This window comes from Tursiops truncatus, chromosome 9 (genome assembly GCF_011762595.2).
Source record: "Tursiops truncatus isolate mTurTru1 chromosome 9, mTurTru1.mat.Y, whole genome shotgun sequence".
NCBI lineage: Eukaryota > Metazoa > Chordata > Mammalia > Artiodactyla > Delphinidae > Tursiops > Tursiops truncatus.
In genome coordinates this window covers 17,098,423-17,124,857 of record NC_047042.1, presented here as the reverse complement: position 1 = coordinate 17,124,857, position 26,435 = coordinate 17,098,423, and the positions used below count along the sequence as shown (strand labels likewise).

Below are 26,435 nucleotides of genomic sequence, written 5' to 3'. Positions count from 1 at the left end.
GGTGGCTTGGGTCTCCTCGAACGGCCTATATTTTTAGGCTGGGCATGACCATCTCTCCACTTCTCAAGTATATTAGATATCTCTTTCTTATGTCAATTTAAAATCCGTTTCCCCATTCTGTCGCCAGTGAGCTCTCTAGCGTGTGACAGAATGAAGCCATTGCATCTCCCATGGGAAGCCCTTGGAAGCAACACCAGCTACGCAGGTTCAGACTCCTCGTAACATTTGAGAGGTAGTTTTCTCTGGTTCTACTAGTTATTTAACCAGTCAGCTTCAGGGTCTGTGACTAATTAGTTGAGGTAACTTGGGTAGGTGATATAACCTCTTTGAACATCAGGGTCCACATCCTTGAACTGAGTTACAGCTAAAAGACTTGAATTTAAAGGGCCTGCTTTCTTCCTGTCTAGATTCACTTTTCTGAATCTCAGAAGATCATAGTACTGGGGGCTTCCCTGGTGGCGCAGTGGTTAAGAATCCACCTGCCAATGCAGAGGACACAGGTTTGAGCCCTGGTCCGGGAAGATCCCACATGCCATGGAGCAACAAAGCCCGCGAGCCACAACTACTGAGCCTGCACTCTAGAGCCCATGCGCCACAACTGCTGAGCCCGTGTGCCACAACTACTGAAGCCCGAGCGCCTAGAGCCCGTGCTCTGCAAGAGAAGAGTAACCCCCGCTTGGGGCAACTAGAGAAAGCCCGCACACAGCAATGAAGACCCAGTGCAGCCAAAAATAAATAAAATAAATAAATTTATAAAAAGAAAAGATCATAGTACTTACCTTCCCTCATGGGACTGCTGTGAAATCAAAGGTGATAGTATTTGTCAATTTTTGTTGTTGTTGTTGCTAGTAACTACTGCGGCTGCTGCTACTATAAAGGGCCTGGCAGGAGTTCCTCTTTCTAGGCTGGGTTAACAGCAGAAGTAAATGAAAAACTTTTGCTGCAAGTCACCCTGAGCTTATAGGAAGTGGTTGGGGACAGGATGTGTGGGAAAGCCAGGAGGGTTATTCAAAGAATTATTTCCAAAAAAAAAAAAAGAATGATTTTCAACCTGTGACCCAAGTTATGATTGTTAGCCAACTTCTAGAGCTGTCTGGGAAATGGCCAAATTCAGTTCTTAGAAGATCAAACCTGGGAGAAGTGCATTCACTGCTTTGGAACAAATTAAGCAAAACACAGGATGACTGGCATCCTTTTGATCCCCTCCCTCATCCGTATCAAGAGCTAAGCCCCTTTGATTTCAGAGACTTTAAGAAAAAAGGTACAGAAATGAGTTCTTTTGTTAAAAAAAAATCACAAAAGAAAATAATAGGGGTTTGTATCTTCCTGGCTGGCCCTCTTTTTCACACATTTCTCTTCTGGCGTGAAGCAGAACAACAGAACTCTGTGTGGACAGATTACAGTGCACTTACCAACAGAACTGAATGGGCCCTCCCTCGTGGATGTGGCTCAGAGACTCCCACTTGGTGGCACTGATGGCCAGTTGGGTCCTTTCCATGGAACCACTGAGCGTTATTTCATCCTTGGGGTTTGCAGGGTGAGTTTGCAGCCATCCTGGGCTTCTTGTCGCTGTAGTGTCTAAGAGAGCATCTGGTGGTCTTTTCAGCCACTCTAATGAAGAGAGAAGAGAGGTTGCTTTCAAGAGCCCAAGGGCTTCGCATCTGTCATGCTTACACACGAATGATTTTAGTATCCGGAGAATCACATCAGGAGCTAGTTAAAGCCATTCCTAAATTATTTATCTGGGTCAGATTTTGGTTCACTCTCTTATTCAAGATAAAGAGACTGTTGCTCTGATAGTATCATAAAACCTCTTAACGAATCTTCCATGTTTGCTCGGTGCCTTTCTGATACCCTAGTGATTGTTAATTTTTGTTTGGGACCTGACCTTGGTATAAAAATCTACAAAATTTACCCAAATCTTTATTACCTCTACGTGTAATCAGCTGAAAACTTGTTATGTAGCATTGGTGAAACCACCTGGTAGTGGTATGAATGTATATTTGGAGATGACAGAACTAAGGAATTTGAACCTTTATCATTAAAATAAAAACCCTAAAGTAAGCAAAATATATACATAATTTTTAAAAGATTAAGGTGCCCATATTAGATCAGTCATTCCCAAACTTTTCTATTTATCAGGGTTACTGCAGTAGCTCCTTGGCATAGCCTTTCAAAATCTGTTCTTTAAAAACTCCACTGATGATTCTGATAGGCTCCATTCCACAAAATAGTCTTTTATATTTTTAAATTCAAACTGTGTCAGCACTGGCCCTTGTGCTGTTAGTTGTTCTCACTAACCCAATTAATTCCCTTCATTTTAGTTATAAACCATAAGTTGAACTTATTTATTGCATACTTTTTTTTTGCTGTACGTGGGCCTCTCACTGTTGTGGCCTCTCCCGTTGTGGAGCGCAGGCTCCGGACGTGCAGGCTCAGCGGCCATGGCTCACGGGCCCAGCCGCTCCGCGGCATGTGGGATCTTCCCGGACCGGGGCATGAACCCGCGTCCCCTGCATCGGCAGGCGGACTCTCAACCACTGCACCACCAGGGAAGCCCTATTGCATACTTTAAAAAAAATATATTATTTATTTTTGGCTGTGTTGGGTCTTTGTTGCTGCGTGTGGGCTTTCTCTAGTTTCAGCGAGCAGGGGCTACTCCTCATTGTGGTGAGCAGACTTCTCATTGTGGTGGCTTCTCTTGTTGCAGAGCATGGGCTCTAGATGCATGGGCTTCAGTAGTTGTGGCATGTGGGCTCAGTAGCTGTGGCTCGTGGGCTCTAGGGCTCAGGCTCAGTAGTTGTGGCACACGGGCTTAGTTGCTCCGTGGCATGTGGGATCTTCCTGGACCAGGGATTGAACCTGTGTCCACTGCATTGGCAGGCAGAGCCTTAACCACTGCACCACCAGGGAAGTCCCTATTGCATACTTTTAAAACATATAGACTAATTTACAAAATCTTAGCTAAGGAATTCTATTGCTCACAAAGTAATTTCTCCTTCATCCCTTGTTAAGCTTTTTTGTCTTTAATCCTCTTCCAGCTAAAAACAAAACAAAAAAACCCCAAGAAAAACAAGAGGAGTGAATAATTTGAGAAAAATCCTTTAAGTGGCCATGTACATGTGTTTTCATGCATGCAACTGTGTTAGCCTGGGGCTTTTGGGGTTGCAATATCAGAGTCTACCTCAAATGAGCTCAAGCAGAAAAGTGAATTTATCGGCTCATGGAACTGGAAAGTCCAGGGATGCAGCTGTGTCAGCTTGATTCAGAGAATTCGAATGACCCCAACTTCCTTCATAATCTGAGCCTTCTTTTCTCTCCTTGGACATAGGCTTCCTCCATGTGGCTAAAAGCAGTGTCCACAAGCGGCCTGAGATTCACAAACCCATAGCCAAGTACCCTAAAAGAAAGACCTCTCTTCTAATGTCTGCTTATTAATTCTATGGAAGACTCCATTTATTAACCCTGCTTGGGTCCCATCTCATTGCTGTGATGGTGCACTGTGACTGACAGCACCACCTAGACTATATGGAATGTGGAGGAACCCTCCAGAGAAAAAGTTACTCTAGAGTAGAGGTTAGCAAATTGGTTTCTCAAGGGCCATAGAGTAAGTATAGTAGGCTTTACGGGCTACATAAATCACTGCTGCACCTTCTTTTTCTTCTCCTACTAAGCTTTCTTTCACACTGAGGAAAAAGTACTGGGAGTAGGATCAAAATTGAGCAGAAAAAGGAAAATAGGGACAAAGGAAAGCGGGAATGCAGAAAAAATGGGTGAGGGTAAGAAATAGTTTAGAGAGTATTAAGGAGCATAATTTAGAAAGTATTAAGGCCATATTCCTTATTCCAAAAGAACAGAATGAGCTCTAGAGCTGTGAGGCTAGAAAAATGACTATTGGCAGCCACCCTTTGTGAGAGTAAAAGGAAAATTCATTTCACTTAAATAGGAGCAACTGGAAAAGACTGTGGCCAATGTCCATACAAAGTTCTTACAAGAAAAAATATAAGGAGCAGAATAACGTTCCTTCAGATGATGAAAGCACACAAGAAGGACATGGTCACGAAAGAGATGAAAACCATAAGCTAAATTAAAAAAAAGCTAAAATGAAATAAGAAAATGATAGAAGCGTGGAAGAACAATATAAATCAAAGGTACAGAAACTCATACGTGAAGTATTTGGAAAAATAGGAATATATGAAAATAAAGGTGACAGAACTACCTCAGACAAGTATTGGAAACTTAAAATCATTTCAGAAATAAAGATTAAACTATACTGAATACAAGAGCAAATAAACACATATAATTCATTTTATTTATTTTTATATATTTATTTTTGCTTTTTTTGAAATATAGTTGATTTAAAATATTATATTAGTTGCAGGGTACAACACAGTGATTCAGTATTTTTATAGACTATAGTCCATTTAAAGTTATTATAAAGTATTGGCTATATTCCCTGTGCTGTACAGTATATCCTTGTAGCTTATTTATTGTATACATAGTAGTTTGTACCTCTTAACCTCTTACCCCATCTTGCCTCTCCCCCCTTTCCTCTCCCCGCTGGTAACCACTAGTTTGTTCTGTATGAGTCTGTTTCTGTTTTGTTACATTCGTTTGTTTTATTTTTTTAGATTCCACACATAAGAAATGACATACAGTATTTGTCTTTCTCTGTCTGACTTATTTCACCTAGCATTATACACTCCAGGTCCGTCCATGTTGTAAATGGCAAAATTTCATTCGTTTTTATGTCTGAGTAATATTCCATTGTGTGTGGGGGGGGAGGGTGGGGGGGAGGGAGGGAGATATCACATCTTCTTTAGCCATTCATCTGTTGATGTATACTTAGGTTGCTTCCATATCTTGGCAATTATAAATAATGCTGTGAACAGTGGGGTGCATATATCTTTTCAAATTAATGTTTTTGTTTTCTTTGGATATATACCCAGGAGTGGAATTGCTGGATCATATGGTAGTTCTATTTTTAGTTTTTTAAGGAACCTCCATATTGTTTTCCATAGTGGCTGTACCAATTTACATTCCCACCAACAGTGCACCAGGGTTCCCTTTTCTCCACATCCTAACCAACACTTATTATTTCTAATCTTTTTGATAATAGCCATTCTCACAGGTGTGAGGTGATATCTCATTGTGGTTTTGATTTGCATTTCCCTGATTAGTGATGTTGAGCACCTTTTCATGCACCTGTTGAGCCTCTGTATGTCTGGGAAAATGTCTATTCAGATCATCTGCCATTTTAAAAATCAGATTGTTTGGGGTTTGTTTGTTTGTTTACTACTGAGTTATATGAGTTCTTTATATAGTTGGGGTATTAACCCTTATAGGATATGTGATTTGAAAATATTTTCTCCTATTCTTTAGATTGTCTTTTTATTTTGTTGATGGTTTCCTTTGCTGTGCAGCAACTTTTTAGTTTGATGTAGTCCCACTTGTTTATTTTTGCTTTTGTAGCCTTTTTGCTTTTTGTTGCCTTTGCTTTTGGTGTCAAATCCAAAAAATTATTTCTAAGACCATCATCAGGGAGCTTATGTTTTCTTCCAGGAGCTTTATGGTTTCAGGCTTTATGTTCAAGTCTTTAATCCATTTTAGTTGATTTTGTGTATGGTGGAAGATAGTAGCCCGGTTTCATTCTTTTGCACATGGCTGTCCAGTGTTCTCAATACCACTTATTGAAGAGAATGTCCTTTCCTCAGTGAGTGTTCTTGGCTCCTTTGTAATAAATTAATTTACCATATATGCATGGGTTTATATTCGTGCTCTCTATTCTGTTCCACTGATCTATATGTCTCTTTTTGTGCCAATACCGTCCTTTTTTGATTACTATAGCTTTATAATATAGTTTTTAAAAATAAATCTCACTTTATTTTTTTATAAATTTATTTATTTTATTTATTTACTTTTGGCTGTGTTGGGTCTTCGTTGCTGTGCACCGGCTTTCTCTAGTTGTGGCGAGCAGGGGCTACTCTTTGTTGCGGTGCGCGAGCTTCTCATCGCGGTGGCTTCTCTTGTTGCGGAGCATGGGCTCTATGTGCGCAGGCTTCAGCATTTGTGGCTCACAGGCTCTAGAGCACAGGCTCAGTAGTTGTGGTGCACAGGCTTAGTTGCTCCGTAGCATGTGGGATCTTCCCGGACCAGGGCTCGAACCCATGTCCACTGCATTGGCAGGCGGATTCTTAACCACTGCGCCACCAGGGAAGCCCCTATAATATAGTTTTAAGGCAAGCAGTGTGATGCCTCTAGCTTTGTTATTCTTTCTCAACATTGCTTTGGCTACTCAGTCTTTCAAGGTTCCATCTGAATTTTAGGGTTGTTTGTTCTATTTCTATGAAAAAATGCCATTGGAATTTTGATAGGAATTGCATTGAATCTATAGATCACTGGGTAGTATGACTATTTTAATAATACAGATTCTTCCAGTCCATGAGCACAGATGTTCTTTCCATTTATTTGTGTCTTCCTCAATTTCTTTCATCAATGTCTTACAGTTTTCAGAGTATAGATTTTTCACCTCCTTGGCTAAATTTATTGCTAGGTATTTTATTCTTTGTGATGCAATTGTAAATGGATTGTTTTCTTATTTTCCCTTTCTGATAGTTCATTATTAGTGTAAAGAAACATACTGATTTTTGTATATTGAGTTTTGTATCTTGCAACTCTAATGAATTTATTATTTTTAACAGTTTTTTTATGGAGTCTTTAGGGTTTTCTATATAAAATATCATGTCATCTGCAAATAGTGACAGTTTTACTGCTTCCTTTCTGATTTGGTTGCCTTTTATTTCTTGCCTAATTGCTCTGGCTAGGATTTCCAGTACCATGCTGAGTAAAAGTGGTGCGTGGGCATCCTTATTTTGTTCCTGATCACAGCAGAAGAGCTTTTAAGTTTTTTCCCATTGTGTATAATACTAGCTATGGATTTGTCATATATGGCCTTTATTATGTTGAGATATGTTCCTTCTATACCAACTTTGATGAGAGTTGTTATCATGAAAGGATGTTGTTGAATGCTTTTTCTGCATCTATTGAGATGATCATATGATTTTCATCTTTCATTTTGTTAATGCAGTGTATCACACTGATTAATTTGGAGATGTTGAACCATCCTTGCATCCCTGGAATAAATCCCACTTGATCATGGTGTATGATCTTTTTAATGTATTGTTGAGTTTCGTTTGCTAATATTTTGTTGAGGATTTTTACATCTGTGTTCATCAGGGATATTGGCCTATACTTTTCTTTTCTTGTAGTATCCTTGTCTGGTTTTGGTATCAAGGTAATACTGGTCTCATAAAATGAGTTTGGAATTGTTCCCTCCTCCTCTATTTTTTGGTAGAGTTTGAGAAGGTTTGGTATTAATTTGTCTTTAAATGTTTGCAGAATTCACCAGTGAAGCCATCTGGTCCTGGACTTCTTTTGTTGGGAGGTTTTTGATCACCAAATCAATCTTCTTACTAGTAATTAGTTGGTTCAGAATTTCTGTTTCTTCCTGATTCAGTTTTGGTAGGTTGTATGTTTTTAGGAATTTATCCATTTCTTCTAAGTTGTCCAATTTGTTGGCATATAATTGTTTGTAGTAGTCTCTTATGGTCCTTTGTATTTCTGTGGTTATCAGTTGTAATGTCTCCTCTTTCATTTCTGATATTTATATGAGTCCTCTCTCTTTTCTTGGTGAGTTTGGCTACAGGTGTGTCTATTTTGTTTATCTTGTCCAAAAACCAACTCCTAGTTTCATCACTCTTTTCGATTGTCTCTCTTTCTCTTTTTATTTGAAATCTTTCTCATTTCTTAATGTAGGCATTTATCGCTATGAACTTCCTTCTTAGAACTGCTTTTGCTGCATCCTATAAGTTTTGATATGTTGTATTTCAATTTCATTTGTCTCACAATATATTTTGGTTTCTCTTTTGATTTCTTCTTTGACCCACTGGTTGTTCAGTAGCATGTTGTTTAATCTCCACATATTTGTGAATTTTCTACTTTTGTTCTTGTAATTGATTTCTAGTTTCATACCATTGTGGTCAGAAAAGATGCTTGACATTATTTCAGTATTCTTAAATTTATCAAGACTTGTTTTGTGGCCTAGCATGGGATTTATCCTGAAGAATGTTCCATATGTGCTTCCAATAGACTGTTTTGTTTTGTTTTTTCCTCCCCTGTGCTATGTGGCTTGAGAGATCTTAGTTCCCTGACCAGAATTTGAACCCAGGCCCCCTGCAGTGGATGCGCAGAGTCCTAACCACTGGACAACCAAGGAATTCCCTCCAACAGACTTTTAAGAATTACAAGACAATTGAGGAAATTTGCACACTGACTAGATAGGTATTTGATGATATTAAACATTGTTATTTTTAGCTGTAATGAAATATATTACAAACAATGAAATTTGGGTTTCATTTAGAATGGGGTGAAAATGAATTCCTTCTCAATTCTGATATTCTATCATAGGAAGCAGCTCATTGATTATGCTAAAAATTTGTTTGGAATAGATGCTACTATTCCTCATTAAGAAATGTGCTTATAGATATATGGGTTATTTAAGTGTCAAAAACTTTTGAAAAGGAGCTAGCTCTGAACACAAACATATAAATCTTCAGATATGTGATAAGCTGTGGAAACAAAAAAGAAGTCATCGACTATGCTATAGAATGCTATCTTTCTCACATTACTCTGAAAAACAGAGATAGGCTGAGAAACTAGTTCTTTTTAGTCTACTTAAATCAAAACAGAAATACTAGTTCAAATTATTTGGAAAGACCTGATTTGTTCTTTCGGGCTAGAGCTTCTTTAAGCAAATGTGTAAATTCATACACTGAAAGACAGTTTTTCTGCAAAGTACTAATTATCACTCCTAATGTGGGTCTCTTAGAGTGAAAGTGTTAAGTATAATCTCTTTGAATATTCTATATATTCCATATATCTCTGTATATCTGTACTCTCTCTGCATATTCTTAAACCAGTCAATTTAGAAAAGTTTTCAAAAATGAGATTGGATCAGGATATGTGCTGAATTGGCACTGGGCAGTTAGATTGCTTTGAGTATTCCAGTCTGAGGAAGGACATATTCCGATCAAAGGGATCTGTCCTGTGTCTAATAGGCTCAGCCCCCTTTACCGGGGTGTGAGTGCAGGATCTGCAAGTGCACAGTCTACACAGGTTGCTCCCAGTTTCCCACGGTACCACGTACACTGGAAAACCTTTGAGAGCTTAAGGAAGAGGTCAGGGTGGAGAGCCCACCTCTGGCTCTGTTCATGGTTTTGCTCTTAGGGGTTGGTTGGTTGCAGATTTGTTAGGGTGCCCTCACCTCCCTCTTTATGTTCTTTGCCCTCTTTTCACCCACAGCCCGAGCTGGCTGAGGTAGCTGTCTGGATTGTTGGTGGACCTTCTGGATTGCCTGCTCTTTCTTTCCCCACTTGGAAAGCTCTGCACATGATTTCTTATTTTTCACCCCTTGTCCCAAATCTGCAGGCAGTCAGCTGCCTGAGAAGTTGTTTTGATGAGGTTGATACAGCCCTTCCCAGCTCCGACCGGCTCCTCAGTGAACAGCCTAGGTCAGAGTCAGAAGGAACTAAAAACAGATGGAAATGCCCTAGCTAGTCATCCTCAGGTAGCTGGGTCAGATGAGGCACCCGAAGAAAAGTAATAGAGACTGACATACAGCCCTGAGACCTGCAGGCGCTGCTTGATGGAAAGCCGGTGTGTGATTCTGGCAGCAGAAGAGCAGTAGACACGCACGCATTCACACGCACCCATACTGCACACACTTGACCAAGCACTGCAGAACCTCGTGGCAAAATAAAGTGGCAGTTGTACGTCTAGAGTTTGGCGGAGAGTGGCTCTTGGAGGGGCCTTCCTGGAGGAATGATAGCAGGCCAGATCTGGAGTGAGATGCTGCACGTGGACAGGCACAGGGGTGAGGGAAAGAAGGAAGGACTCTTCGTCGTGGCTGATGTAGTGCAGTCAGGAAGGTGAGCATGGTGGCTTGTGGAGTCGCACAGCCCTGGCTGGAAGTCTCACTCTGTTCCTTACTAGCTGGTTACTTTCTCTTTGTTTTCGTCAGTTGTTTCACCTCCAAAGTGGGGATGACGACTACCACAGAGAGCTGCTGAGGGGGTTAAGGAAGGCCATTCACGCAAAGTACCTAGCATAACATAGAGTACCTAGCATAACATAGAGTTAGCGAGCGTAAGTTTTCATTTCTTTCTTCACCTAGGAAATGGCACAGTGAGAAAGTTTGTTTACTCACCACATTCCTGAAGCTCATCTGGTTATAGTTGGGGCCCCTAAGTTTGGCTTAGGAGCCCCCATGATGTGGGGCTTCCTGGAGAGCTATGATCTTGTGCATATAAGACCGGGGTGGGTGATGCTGTACTGGGTCCATTTAGGCCAGTGGTTTTCAACTGCAGGTCATGACCATTAGTGGTTCAAGATCCCAATTCTGTGGGCTAGAACCAGCATTAAAGAAACCCAGTAGAGTAGGATATAACCAAACAGCAGATTTGGCTGTATCAGAGGGCACTGTACCAAGTAAGGGTTTCAGTAACATACGTATACGTGCGTGACGGAGTTGCAGTATGAAATGTGTTTCTTTTTTTTTTTTTTTTGTGGTACGCGGGCCTCTCACCGTTGTGGCCTCTCCCATTGCAGAGCACAGGCTCCGGACGCGCAGGCTCAGCGGCCATGGCTCACGGGCCCAGCCGCTCCGCGGCATGTGGGATCCTCCCGGACCGGGGCACAAACCCGCATCCCCTGCATCGGCAGGCGGACTCTCAACCACAGCGCCACCAGGGAAGCCCTGAAATGTGTTTCTTACTGAAGGTTGTTGTCAAAAAGAAAAAAACAAACAGGCAAAAATTATGGTGTGGAGGATCAGAGATTTTATTTAGGGAGTTCTGACTACCCTGGGAGTTCAGGCCTTCTGACCAGTGAATTCCTGCGGAGATCTTTGTACCATTTGTAGTAATCTGGGGGTCTGTTGGGGAACGATCTCATTTGACCGTTTTTTGCATAAAGCAGCTGGAAATTCTAGTCTGGAATTCCCCACAAGATGCAGATGAATGAGGGCTCCTTGAATGGTTGACCCATTCCCACTGACCTTTTTGCCTTCAAAAGCATGAGTATTTGGCTCCAGGTAACGAGGACCTGGGGGCATGGAGTAGGAGAGGCAGGTGGAGGGGTGAGATGTGGCTGGACCATGAGGGATGGAGGGAGGAAGAAGTGAGTGCTGTAGGATTATGAAGCGCCATTCGCTCAGCAGGTACCTGGTGAATGTCTTCCGGGGGTCAGGCCCCAACTTAGGCCTGAGACAGGCATGCGCGGCCAGAAGGTCAGGCATTGTGCCTGCCAGCACAGGGCATAGCATCTAGTGGGGAAACAGATAAGGGCCTGCCAAAGTAGTTATTTATTTATTCCAATGAGCTATATTTTTTGCCTATTAAGAGTTAATGTGTCCCTGGATATAGCATGGCACTGAAATAGCTTTTTAACTGTTTGTGGCACATATATTACTTTGTTCTCTGTTCCTAGTTTCAAAACTAGCTGACAGGGAATGAGGTATTTCTCCCTCTCTGTGCATATACATACACACACACGTGCACACACACACGTACACATACGTACACAATGCTAAATGAAGTTGCTTGTGAGCTTTGGGATCCTGTTTTTTTCAATGGGCTAGTGACTCCCAGTGGCAGAAAGCTCTCCTCACCTACCTCCAGCGGCTGGAAAAACTCATTTCCAGAGGAGTCCTGGGCACCTCGCTGTCCTGGCTGACGAGGCCAGCACTTGTAATTCTGTTTATCAGAAATGCTTTTTGTCATTTCTTGGTAACAACAGCAATACTTGCCCCTTGTGGAGAACATAGATAGCATAGACCTAGATCTCTTTTGTACATGGAAATTATTGTTAGAAACCTCTTTAGAGGTTAATTTTTTCCAGGTTATCATATGTGAAGAGGAGAGGAAAGAACATTTTAAAAAAATGAAGCATAGTTGATTTACAATGTTGTTAGTTTCAGGTGTACAGCAAAGTGATTGTTTTATATATGTCATCTACTCTTTTTCAGATTCTTTTCCATTATAGTTTATTACAAGGTACTGAATATAGTTCCCTGTGCTCTACGGCAGGATCTTGTTGTTTACCTGTTTTATATATAGTAGTTGGTGTCTGCTAATCCCAAACTCCTAATTCATCCCTCCCCCACCCCCTTTCCCCTTTGGTAACAAGTTTGTTTTCTATGTCTCTATTTCTCTTTTGTAAATAAGTTCATTTGTATCATGTTTTAGATTCCACATATAAGTGATATCATATATTTGTCTTTCTCTGACTTACTTCATTTAGTATGATCATCTCTAGGTCCATCCATGTTGCTGCCAATGGCATTTTCAGTGTTTTTTTCTGGCTGAGTAATAGTCCATTGTGTCTGTGTGTGTATATGGGTGTGTGCGCATAACACTTTTGTCCATTCATCTGTTGACAGACATTTAGGTTGCTTCCATGTCTTGGCTATTTTAAATAGTACTGTTATGAACATTGGGGTGCATGTATCATTTCAAATTAGAGTTTTCTGTGAATATATGCCCAGGAGTGGGATTTTTGGATCATATGGTAGCTGTAGTTTTAGTTTTTTAAGGAACCTCCATACTGTTCTCCACAGTGGCTGCACCAATTTACATTCCCACCAACATTGTAGGAGGGTTCCCTTTTCTCTACACCCTCTCCAGCACTTATTTTTTGTAGACTTTCTGATGAGCATTGTATTGACAGATGATTTGTAGACCATTCTGACTGATGTGAGGTGATACCTCATTGTGGATTTGATTTGCATTCCTGTGATAATTAGTAATGTTGAGCATCGTTTCATGTGCCTACTGGCCACCTGTATGTCTTCTTTGGAGAAATGTCAATTACGGTCTTCTGCCCATTTTTTAATTGGTTTGTTTGTTTTCTGCTATTGAGCTGTATGAGCTGTTTGTATATTTTGGAAATTAAGCCCTTTTCAGTTGCATCATTTGCAAATATTTTCTCCCATTCTGTAGGTTGTCTTGTTGTTTCGTTTACGGTCTCCATTGCTGTGCAAAGGCTTCTAAGTTTGATTAGGTCCCATTTGTTTATTTTTACTTTTGTTTCACTTGCGAAAGGACACGTTTTGCTGTTACTAGATGGAGGTGGTTTGAAGTCATTGTCCTCTTTCCTCCCTGTAGGAAAAATGCTGTGACCTTTGTTTCCTCAGGCAGGCTAGGGTGGTGTCAAGTTGTATAAACCTCACAGAACCATTCTTGGCCATCTTTCACAGTGCCTTGTTCTCTAAGCAGAAAGGACACTGCTGGTGAAGTTTTAGGATGGAGGTAATAAGGTTTGTAAAGCGCTTATAGTTCTGCATCAATATTTGGGTAGTGGTTTATATAGAGCAGTGAGTCTCAACCAGAGATGATGGGTGTTTACGAATTCTCTGGTGGTTTATCCAAACTACACAGACCTGCTGTACAGCACAGGGAGCTCAGTTTGGTGCTCTGTGGCGACCTAGATGGATGCGATGGGGGTGGGGTGGGAGGGAGGTCCAAAAGGGAGGGGATATAGGTGTACTTACAGCTGATTCACTTCATGTACAGCAGAAACGAACACAACATTGTAAAGCAATTATACTCCAATAAAAAAAAATTAGAAACAAACAAAAACAAAACAAGAAACAAACTACACAGACACTTGTACCTGTCATATCCAGCAACGTATCAGATGTTCAGGAGTAAGAGTACGTTTCAGAAAAGCCCCACAGGTAATTCTTACCCTACCCTCTCCTACTCCACCTACTGATGCAAAGGGGAATGCATGTAAACACTGCTCAAAGATACAGACAGTAGAGTTGAAAAATACAAACATGGGAAGCTAAAGGGTTCAGGACAAAAATAAACAGGAGGCACTATTTCTCAGATGCATCTTTTCCTGCAGTAAAGCGTCCACTGACATCCCTAAATGTGGCTTCCCGGGCATCAGCATAATCTGAGGGGAGACAGCTCTTTGCCAGAGGTACATATTATCCCCAAAGCTTGGTAAATACAGCTCTGAGCCAGAGCAGGGAGGCTCTCTTCCTTGTGCCACACTTGGTTGGCACGGCTTGGGAGCCCAGTGATGTAATGTGTAGTTTCAGCCCGCCTTGTTCAGAAATCCCAAGCAAACAAGTCCTCTGATTTAAAGGTAAATAGCAGCAATTATTTTCAGTAAACTGTTTAATTAAAAAAAAATTTTCATCCTTTTGGCATCTTATACTTTAGACATGTCTCTTGTAAGCAGCAAATAGTTGGATTAAAAAAACATTCTTTTAACTGATTGTGTGTTTGTGTAGGATATGTTTATGTACTATTGACATATGTTATATATATTGAATGTATGTAGCATGCATCCTATTATTATTCTTTTGCTGTTTTTGTCCCCCTTGTTTTTGTTACCTTTTCTCTCACTTTTGGCCACCTTTTGAAAAATTTTGATCTTTTCCTGTTAGTTTGAAAGTAACATACTTTGTTCCTATTCCTACTAATTCAATATACATACTTAACCAAAGTCTAAAATTGATCAATAAGTTTAACCACCTTCTGACGATTCAAGTGCCGTAGAACACTGAATTCCATTTACCTTGCTCCTGAGTTATGCTATGCCTATAGATTTTAAATATTTAATTTAAATCCATAAGACACCATCGTTGTTTCATACAGTCAATTTTGTTTAGTCGCCCCATATATATTTACTACTTCTATTGCTCTTCATCCATCTCTTAGAATTTTCTTTAGTGAAGGTATGCTAGGGACAACCTTTGAGTTTGGTGATCTGAAAATGTATCTTCATTCTTGAAAATTATATTTCATGGGAGTAGGGTTCTACGTTGGTAATTATTTCCTCTTAGGTCATCGCATTGTCTCCTGGCTTCCACTGCAGCCTGTGGCATCTTAGCTCCCTGACCAGGGATCGAACCTGGGCCCTCAGCAACGAGAGCACAGAGTCCTGACCACTGGACTGCCAGGGAATTCCCACAATCTCTTTTTCTCTGGCTGCTCTTAAGACACTTAGTGTACTATTGTTGATTTGCACTTTCACTATAACATGTCTGGGTGTGGCTTTTTAAAGTGTATCTTGCTTGGGATTCACTGAGCTTCTTTAATCTTTCACTTGTTGCTTTCTATCAGTTCAGGTAAATCCTGAACCCTCAGATCTTGAAATATAGCTTCTACCCCATTTTCTTTCTTCTTCTTCTAGAGCTCTGATTAGACATACCTTAGGCCCTTCCCCTCTCCCATGTTGCTTACCTTCTTTTTGATTTCGTCCATTTGTTTTGTGTTGCGTTCGGAATAATTCCTTCCGACCTGTCTTCCCTTTGGTTCCCTCTATGGCTGTCTAATCTGATAATCTGTTTCTGTATTTTTTATTTATACAAATTCCATTAATCCCTTTTTCAAATCTGTTATTAAAAAGATTTCCTATTCCAAGTAGCTTCAAGCTATTTCATTAACAAAAATATTATGCATATTTTATGTCTCATAATTTCCGTATCTGAAACTTTTGGATTTTTTGGGTCACTCTCATTCATGGTGTTCTGTTTCCTTGTGTGATTACTTTTTGAGTTGCTCATTTTCCTTAGAATATTATTTTGGGAGTCCTTTGAGGCTTAGGATGAAACAGTATCCTTTCAGAGGATCTGCATTCTGGCCAGCATTTAGGGAATTCCCCCAGTCCAGTTTAATCTAAATTTACAGCTTGAGGCTTTTGTAACATGTACAGGGTGTGAATTTGGGTTGCAACTAGGTGCAAGGGCTAGCTTGCAGTGACAGTTTGTCAGAGGTTTTTCTTAACTCGGTCTGCCCAGAGCTAAAGCAACTTTTCTTGCAGGGCCCTAGTGGTGTTGGGGTAAAGGTTTCCTCCTGGTTCACCATCATCCGGAAGTAGCCCTTTGCAGGACCTGCTTTATAAAGGGTCTTTGATTTCTGTTCGCATGTCCCGTCGGGCCCTGGAAACTGAAGCTCATACTCCTCAGGTTTGGTAGATGCCCCGGGACAAAAGTACCTTCCGTACTTGCTTCTCTATTCCACATCCCATTTTCACTTGGATTTTGACCTAGTCATTTCTTGCTGATGTTTGTTAGTTAAATACAAAAAAAAAAAGTTACCCATTAGTTTTTGTTGGCTTTTAGTGGAAGGCAGTCAGAATTACCTAGTCTGTTTACATTTCTGGAAACAGAATCGTCTAGTTATAAAAATACAGAGAAAGCTTTTGTCAGAAGTTTGGTGTTGCTTGGTTTACAGAGAAGATTCTGTTTCTCCATCTGTGAAAGAGACATTTAAAATAGCCACCAATTTTGGAATCTGCATCAATGAAGTCTGCAGAACCCCTTGCGAGTTGAATTGAAATCACATTTACTTACTTTGCCTTGTTACAAAAACAATGATTTGTAGGTGATTTTAAGGTGATTAAAACCTTAAAATTTCTAAGAGCACCAGTAGACGTTCAAATAAAGAGGGAAGGGCATTTGGTAGAGAGCACCCTTAATCTCTGCTCTGCAATTACAGGCATACATCATTATTTTCCTGTGCTTGTTTTTTTACAAATTGAAGGTTTGTGGCAACCCTACATGGTCAGATGATGGTTAGAATTTAGCAATAAAATATTTTTTAATTAAGGTATGTACATTGTCTTTTTAGACATGCTACTGCGCACTTAACTGACTGCAGTATAGTCTGAACATAACTTTTATAGGCACTGGGAAAGCCAAAAGCGAGCCAGACTCGCTTTATTGTGACGTTTGCTTTTTTGAGGTGGTCTGTAAGTGAACCCGCAATATCTCCGACGTCTGCCCGTAACTAGGAGTTCTCATGGTGGAGTCTGTGTAGCAACCCCCTTAAGTTATATGCAAAATGTTTTATTTGCAAATAAGAGTTTTTCTCTGAAGAAGGCCCACAGCTGTAAGCACAGTCTCAGAGGTCTAAGGTCCAAGGAAAGTTATGAACTACTTAAGTACATACAAGGAAATCTTAGGCAAATAATTTATCCTCTTTATATGTTAGTTTTCTAACCTATATTTTGATGAAACAAACACTTCATGAATTTACTCTAAGGGTTTTCCAAAAAGACAGTAATATGTGAACATGCTTTGAAAAAGTTATCCGTGTTTAAAAAAACAACTTAGTAAAATGTTCTACTTGTTTTTTTTGTTTGTTTGTTTTTCAACACTTATTAAAGTGTTCAGGGTACTACAAAGGGTACCAAAACACTGTGGAAAAGTGTTCATCTTAATGACATTTATTCAACAAACATTTAAATGTACTGAATGCAGGAGATACAGATGAATAAAACACCATTCTATATTCCTCATGCAGGACCCAGAACCATGGATTGTAAGAGCTGTTTTAGAAATACACTCAGTACCTGTGGAGGCCAGAGGAAGGGCATGTGGGGTGGGGATGGCAGATGAGCGAGCTGTTGCATGATTCTTGGGGGTGTTACCACCTAACACCTAAAATGAGTTAGTCAAATGCAGCATAAGTAAGGAGAGGAGTGGGGAAATGGTGTGATGTGTGTGCACGTGCAGGAGTGTGTGTAGGCAGAGCAAGTAGGTGATGCTGGCACAGAAAACAGAGGGCAAGACATGAGGCTGCGTGTGTGGCAGGGGCCAGATCAGGGAGGGTTTTGTGGGTTAGGTTGGATTCTGAGCATTATCGTGGGCTAAAGACAACACCAAATGCTTTAAGCAGGGGACTGAAATGATTCGATTTTGTTAGAACACTTTTTTGGCAGTACACAGCAGCGGCGGGGAGGCGGCTAAGGATGTAAAATCTAGTTAGATATGTTTTGTATTGCTTCAGGAAGAGATTTGTGCACCTAAAGTGGGAGTGGGAGAGAAGACAGATTATAACATTATTTAGTAGGTAAATCAATAGGAATGTGTAATTGAAGACATGTGCAGGGTAATGGAGAGGGAACTCTCGCTCGGGCGGTTGGCTGAACCCCCAAATGAGGTAGAGAATCAGGAGGAATATAAGTTTGGCCTCGTCGTATGTGAGTAGGTATCTGGGTGGAAATGCATCACAGGTAGAAAAGTCTGGGCTAGAGAGAGAAATGCGTGGAGGCTTGAATAAACAGGTGATTGCTGAGAGCAGGAGTGGCTGAGATCAGCCGAGATAAATAAGGAGATAAGCAGGACACGCCAAAATTGAAAAGTGTGTGAAGAAGAGCCCCAGAGAGAGAAGGCACCTGAACTGTTCCAGCACAAGATGAAGCAGTTTCAAGGACTGAATTACTAACAGTGGCAAATGCAGGGGAGATCCTCCGGTAAGATAAGAACTAAACATATTCCTTTGACAATCAAGAGGCGTCTGTTTTGTTTAATGAGGGATGAGAACCAGATGGGAGATGAACAGCAAGTGAGGCAGTAAATGGAGAGGAAGTGTACACAGAGTTTGGATATGAAAGGGAGAAGGGCGACTAAGCTGGTGCTATCAGGGAGTGACTTTTTTTTTAAGGACTGGAGAAACAGGAACATGTTTGTTGGCTGAGGAGGAAGGACTAGAAAGGGAGAGGGTGAAGATTAAGAGTTGTTTTTTCCCAGGCTCAGAGTTCAGGCTACTTAGGAAGAGCTAAAAAGAACTAAATTCGTAGTCAGTCCATCAGCAGGGCTCCTCAGCCCAACAGCTGATCCATCCATCTTAATAAAAACTGCAGAACGTCTTCCCTAGTTTACCTCAAAGAAGTAACAGCTCAGTAGGCAATTATAATAATTATAAAGAAAATAAAGTAAGTCAGGATAACTATATTTTTAATAGTATTTTGCTGCCAACAAAAGAAAGATGCTTCTTTGGGATGAACATAAATCAATGTAAACCAAAATTGTATTTTTCTGCAAAGATTATGCTATAAACTGGTAGAAAAGTCAATTGACAGCTTATTCTACTCGCCAAGAGAACAGTATGAGCCCTGAAAAGTGGTAAAAAGATCCCTTGTGAATATACCAACTAAGTCACCAAGAGTCCTGTATATACCAATAAGGTGAGGGGTCAGTCAGCCCACGTGAGAGCACGCAGGCAAAATTCTCGATTACCAAGGACCCATTTTCATGTTAGTTAAAAAAAATTTTGGTGAAGTTGGTAATTGGAGTGAGTCTAAAATTCCATTCAAGAATATATTTCTCTTTGCTGGAATAACAAATAAATAAGTTTTAATGGAATGAAGAACTGTGAACCAATTAAGATAGAGTTGTCTCTGGGGGGAATAAATAATAATTAGAGAAACTTTTGAATAAAATAAAATAATTTGAGGTGGGAATAACCTGAATAAGAGGTGACCGATTTTAACTGGCGCAGAATGCTTTGGTTTCTTTAAAAAAGAAAATGTGACTCTTAAAACATTAAAAACAAAAATTCAAAAATGTATTTAAAGGCTGGAACACTGGGCCCTATGTCAGTTGAAAGGGGATGCTGCAGCAAGCTAGCAAAACCAAGAAATTTTAAACCGAGATCATTCCTTCCTTCCGTCTATTCATTAACTCAACAAATAGTGCTTAAGCATCTGGTAAAGGACATCAAGCCTTTGGCAATACACAAAGCACTTTTTAATCAGTTTGTTACTCGTCCACGCATGTTTGGACCCTTCCAGGAGGCAGAGCTCCTCCTCTTGCAGGCTTGCCTGCGTCAGCGGTCTCCACTGCCTGATCCCTTTGAGGCTCACACCCCTCCTTGTTGCTGCCCCCTGCTCCCTTCCCTTCATTCACTGAACACACTGCCACCTGACTTAGTTTTCCTCTCCACTATGACTCTGGATGATCTTAATGTCCACCCGTCCAACCCACTTGTCTTTTTAGGCTTTGTGATCTTGTTTCGTCTCCAGTGATCTTCCTTAACTTCATGTAGCCACTGCAAGGTCACGCCTTGGATCGTACTACACCACGAACTTGCTCTTCTCAGATCACTAATCCAGGCATCCTGGTCTCAGGCTAGCATTTTCTGTCCTTCCCAAGCTGCTTGCTCAACAACTCCCAGTAGACCAGAGCTGTCGTCAGACTGTCCATTGGGCTGTCTACTGTCTTCCCAACACTGTGTGTTGCCTTGACGTCCTTACCTATTCAGTGTAAGTACCGTAGGACCCTTTTCAACAACTCAATTTTAATAATTATTCAGTTATTGTCCTTTGTTCTAGTCAGACTTATCTGGCAAAACTCCAAGTTATCTCTATTTTCTGCGCGTCTGTACCTAGGCATCAGGGTGTTACTAGGGAGGGCAACAAAAATAAAACCACAAGAGGCAAATTTTCAGTGTAAGTTCTCAATCACCAACTAGTTGGGGAACTACAGAATGGTGTGGAGGACCCAACACCTCTGGGCACTTTACTCTCCACAATAACTGTTTTAAAACGTGCATTTTCAACCATCTGCCCTGGTCTCAAATTTCAGAGAAAACCAAAGCCTGCATACGCACTAGCCTCTCCTTTCTTCTAGATTAAAAGCACTCTGTCCATCGGAAGCCAATCCTTTGGACCCCATCCTCCTCCACTTTCTTTGGAACCCAGTACCATGCTGATTCTTTTGACTCTCTGGTCTTCCACTTCTCCCTTTTTCCTGGGTCCTTCTCAGAGATAAAGCAGTACCTAAAAAGGGAAAGGGAGACACACTGTTGCCTCATTCTCTCCTCCTTCACACTTCCAACATTTGGGAGCTGTGCAAAGGGTAGCTTCTTTCTGACATCTACCTCCTCTACTACCTGGAAGGGCATGTCTCTAAGCTGCCAGTTATTTCCAGGAGGTCAAATCCAATAGATGCTTTCAAATCCCTCACTCTACTTGATTTCTCAGCAGTATTCAACACCTGTGCAAAAAAAAAAAAAAAAAAAAGCCCTTCCCTGGGCTTCCATGACTTTCCTCCTCCTGGTTTTCCTTTCATTTCTTTAGCTACTGCTTGTCAGTCTCCTTTGCCTGCTGATCTGCCACTTAAAACTTTTGAGAGTGCCTATGGTGTTGCCCTGGGCCCTCTCTTCTTATAGCAGAGATCCGCACATTTTTTTTTCTTTAAAGGGCCATATAATAAATTATTCTAGGCTTTGCAGGCCATAAGGTCTGTCACAACCACTCAACTCTGCCACTGTGACATGAAAGCAGCCATGAACAATAGTTTAACTAATCGACATGGCTCTGTTCCAATAAAACTTTATTTACAAAAACAGATGGTGGGTTGGATTTGGCCTATAGCCTGTGGTTTGCCATGCCATACTCTATACTCTGCCTAGAGAAGCATCCTCTCTTGAGTCTCCAATGACCATCTATACATCACATTCATATCCAAATCAGTATCTCCAGCTACCTAAAATCCACATTTAAATGTCTCAAAGGCATCTCAAATCTTACCTGAGGAATTGTGCTCTTTGCCCCCAAATCTGATCTTCCTCCAGTGTCCTTAGTAAAAGGCACTGCCATAGAGTGCACAAGGCAGAAAGTAAGGCATCCTAGATGTTTCTCCCTCTTTCATTCTCTAATTCTTTGAACTGGAAGAATACCTAAAAAAGGTAACTCTGTAAATGCCATTATTTGAAGCACACAGTCAAATTTAACATTTCACTAATAGAGCTAAACTTTATTTCCATGTTTATTACATGTTTATCTTTGATGTTGAATACATATTAGATTGATTTAACATACAACTTGGGAGAAAAGCTGACATTCTCCATTAGATGGGTTAAAAAGGAATGTAAAACTACAAAATACTTGTTTAAGTTTGAATTCTAAATTATGGCAAACAGAACAATAATTACCTTGCCATTTTTCTCTTTCTAGTTTTCCAAGATGGATTTCATTATAAAATGTTTTTCATGACAATTTATTTCAAGAAAGGAAATAAGGGATAATCATTAAAACCATTTTACTTTAAGTATAGAGTACAAATAAAGAGTCTTAACGCAGAACTCCTATCTCCTATTTAAAATACAAATAATACTTCAGGATATTATGAACCGAGGGGGACTGACTGTTGTAAACTGCAAATCTAATGACTTGAGCAAACCCACACATGCCATTTGCTTTTGTCTGCAAGAGTCAGGCTAATTTAAGGGTGACACAACAGAGTCCTATTTGATATCTATGTCACCCAGTTTCTACTCAGAATGGGGATGGCCAAATACTAAGTGCTTACGTGATGGAGATTCAGGATTCATCAATTCCAAGTGGCTAAGAGCTAACAGAGTTAATCATTCCATCCCCCAATCTATGGCCATGTACAAATGTACAGATTTTAGCATTCACTGAAAGTTTTAAAATAAAACTCCTCTAGATACTCTGAAACGGCTGAAATTCACAGTGTATAAAGACTGTTATCTGCAGTATAATTGCAGTGTTTCAGCAAAATCAAAATTATGGGTAGTTATCAAAGTTGTTACTGGTAATAGTTTCTTTTTCTTCTCTATAAGCCCCTTAGCATATTTTGTGAAGAAAGGTGTGTTCTTAATACTCCTACTCTTTACTTAGATTTAAAAAATAATAAATCAGCTTAAAATTATTTTCTACCAGGGATTACAGGATGAAAACTCTTACTAGAAGTGTGAATGATGCCTACTGTTCTCATTAGACAGGTGTTTAGAATCATCTGCAAAATCCCATATTCTTCTTAATAATGCATATAAAAGATGTTTAATAAAGATAACTCGCTTCTAATTAGATTACTCTAGTGATAAAATATTTTCTCATGTAACTGTTTAGGCCAAATGATTTATGGCTTTTCCATTTTTAAAATTTCACTTTTAATGTCATGTTGTTAAAGCTTTTCTAAATACTCTTCTAATATCAGGTTCTTAAATGAGAAAAGACAAAAGAGCGAAAAACTCCGTCTCAAGGCACACTCCTTTTCTTACAACAGGGTTGACACACTTTTCTGTAAAGGGCCAGATAATAAACATTTCAGGCTTTGTGGGTCACAGGGTCACTACTGCAATGACTCAAGTTCTGCTGTTCTTGTGAGAAAGCAGCCATAGACAATATGTATTTATAGAAAGAGTAGTCCGAATTTGGCCTGCAGGCCACAGCTGGCCAATCTCTGCCATAGAACAGAAAGGACATCTAAAACATCCTGGTCTCTAGTCCAATGTGATGACTGACTCCGAATCTAGCAGTTTAATCACTCTAGAACACGTTGATGTTGAACACCGAATTTAGCCAACTTTCCGCTTCTGGTTCAGATTATTCAAACTCATGTCATCATGCTTTTCATTTGGGATAATTTATCTTCATTTAAGAACTTGCCTGAGCATTATTTATTGAGGGATTCAGTTTAAAATTAATAAATGATGTCCATAAAATTGAATATCCAATTTAATTTTTGAAAAAAATGAAAAATATAACAGAATCAAAACATTAAAAATAAGTACACTCACTACCCATTCCAGTAATTCATTTAAGTCATATCAACTATAGAATAGGAAAAATAAATTCAGAAGTGTAATTACTTTAAAATACACTGCTTCCATTTCTGTCAATATTTTACATTTATGTATATATTCTAGAGTGTAAGCAGAAATTCTCTCTAAAAATCTCCTTAAAATCTTGAGGTGCATATTAGAGCCACAGGCATTATCTGACATATAAAATTGCAGTACAGGCCTTTCCAATTTGGCATTTCACTGGTACAATACAATGACCAACGTGTATAATCACTGTACAGTGCCTAGACATTCCAGTAAGAACCATTATTTCCTTTAATGTAGAATGATTAATACATATTCTACAAGGGGCAGTGAGGTTTAGTAATTCTATTGGGTATGTCCTGACGTAATTTTCAAATTGTACAATAAAACAAACAGCTTTGTTAAGGCCATGTTTTATTTGCTGATTAATGGACAAAAGGCAATGTAATTTATTTTCAAGTATTTTCTTGAAAGTCTGTGCTCATAAAAATCATGAAAAGTTGGAAAGACTGTTAAATCACTGAAACTTTAAATATATCTTACACAATCTTGTTTGTACAAAAATACAAGTTAAATATAAACATAAAGCAATCATGATAATTTTATGCAAATCTGTTTTATGTGATCTTCAGTTATATATAAAAGTTTCTTGGTTCTGTTTGTGAAAAGATCAATACCAGATTGAATTACTATCTATTGGCAAAGGGCCCTAAAAAGCTTACTTTAGCAATTATCTTTTACATGGTTAAGAGCATTTCCTAATTTGAGATCACCTAAACACTGGAAAAAAGAAAAAATGAAAAGGGCAGTATGTCCATAAACCAACAAATAATGTGGCTGAAATGTATCATAAAACACAAAGAAGCCCCACACATCTGTACAATAAACATTATGTATTACATACTCACACACACAGGTGTATACGTGTGTGCATGCACGTAAACACACACACACGCACACGCAGGCACGCACACACATACCCAGTCATAAAACAAAGCTTAATGAGGTGTTGCTTCCAGTTCGATATTCAGCTGTGCATTTTTTCTTACTTCATCAAATGAATAGCTTTTCGTCACCTTCCCATTCTTGAAGACAGTATGGAGAAGATCCTGCACAAATATAACAATATTAAAGTTTAATGATATTAGACTATCAAAATTCTTAATGCTTTGATGAATGAGGTTAGTTAAATACACAGAGATGTTGATATTGTTCAAATTATGAAATGATTTTATTCACAAAGAATGCTGGTAGAGCAGGCATGATCTAAAATGGGATGTAGAGATATTTAACTTTTATGGAAAGGAATGATCTGCGTAGTACATTCTTAAAACAGTGTTCCTTAAAGGAAAAATGAAAAAACCTAGTTGACCCATCTCTTTTTTTTCAGGTGGAAGATGCTTACTGCTTTGGTTGCCCAGAAGAACTATGGCTGTCACTGATAAGCATGACTGACAGATCAGCAAGGAAAGCCTGCCAGACCTTCCCTCATTCCTAGCCAAGACTCAACACCGATTAAACTTCTCAATTTGGAATTTACTAAACTTTCTAATCACGAGTTTTGGCCTTAAAGAAGCAAGCAAGCAAACAAAGCCAACACTGAAAACAAGCAACCAAACCCAGAACAGAAACATAAATTGATTTCTTGACTAATGCACAGCCACTGATTTTAAAAACTCTGTGTATATTCCGGAAGTCACTGATACGTGTAATCCATTTGATCCACACAAGGATAAAACAAAGACCAATTAAGAGAATTAGGACTAAATTCCCTTTCGAGTCTGGTAAAGCCATCCCTGTCTCAATAAGGAATTATCTGCCTCTAGTTTTTCCTGAAAAATCCACAGAAGTAATCTACTATGCCGAAGTTTTCCATCTCATCGGAAGGTGAGGAGCATACAACGTTATCTAACATTTTTGTCATTATGTTGTTTCCTTTTTATCCTATGTTTTATTTTTTATTTAAAATTTTTTTATTGAGGTATAGTTGATTTACAATATTAGTTTCAGGTGTACAACATAATGATTTATTATTTTTAGATTATAATCCACTTAAAGTTATTGTAAAATATTGGCTATATTCCCTGTGATGTACAGTTATGTGTAGTTTCTTTTTTTCTTTTTTCTTTTTTTTTTTTTTTTGCGGTACGTGGGCCTCTCACTGTTGTGGCCTCTCCCGTCGCGGAGCACAGGCTCCGGACGCGCAGGCTCAGCGGCCATGGCTCACGGGCCCAGCCGCTCCGCGGCATGTGGGATCCTCCCGGACCACGGCACGAACCCGTGTCCCCTGCCTCGGCAGGCGGACTCTCAACCACTGTGCCACCAGGGAAGCCCATGTAGCTTATTTATTTTATACACAGTAGTTTGTACCTCTTACTCCCCTACCCTGCCCCTCCTCGCTTCCCTCTCCCCACTGGTAAACACTAATTTGTTGTCTGTATCTGTAAGACTGTTTCTGTTTTGTTATATTCATTTGTTTTATTTTTTAGATTCCACATACAAGTAATAACATACAGTATTTGTCTTTCTCTGTCTGACTTATTTCATATAGCATAATACCCTCCAGGTCCATCCATGTTGTTGCAAATGGCAAAATTTCTTTTTTTTTAATGGCTGAGTAATATTCCATTGTATATATGTGCCACATTTTCTTTATCCATTCATCTGTTGATGGACACTTAGGTTGCTTCTGTATCTTGGCTATTGTAAAGAATGCTGCTGTGAACATTGGGGTGTATATAGGTTTCAAATTAATGTTTTCATTTTCTTTGAATATATACCCATGAGTGGCATTGCTGGGTCGTATGCAACTCTATTTTTAGTTTTTTGAGGAATCTCCATACTGTCCTCCCTAGTGGCTGTATCAGTTTACACTCCCACCAACAGTGTAAGAGGGTTCTCTTTTCTCCACACCCTCTCCAGCATTTGTTATCTGTAGACTTTTTGATGATGGCCATTTATTCTGACAGGTGTGAGGTGAAACCTCATTGTGGTTTTGAT

The 26,435-nt window shown here is 39.7% G+C and overlaps 1 protein-coding gene across 2 annotated transcripts in view; it reads right to left on the bottom strand.

The window, feature by feature from the left end:
* The window catches only part of NAMPT (nicotinamide phosphoribosyltransferase), a 73,646-nt gene that overhangs the window by 4,783 nt on the left and 42,428 nt on the right, over positions 1-26,435 (bottom strand). For both annotated transcript variants that reach the window (XM_033862896.2, XM_019940600.3), the window contains 4 exons: positions 21,391-24,544; positions 20,563-20,637; positions 1,413-1,611; positions 780-796 (listed from right to left, as the gene is read on the bottom strand). In XM_033862896.2, the coding sequence (XP_033718787.1) occupies positions 24,434-24,544 (111 nt within the window). In that variant the 3' untranslated portion in view covers positions 780-796; positions 1,413-1,611; positions 20,563-20,637; positions 21,391-24,433. The remainder of the gene's footprint in view (positions 1-779; positions 797-1,412; positions 1,612-20,562; positions 20,638-21,390; positions 24,545-26,435) is intronic.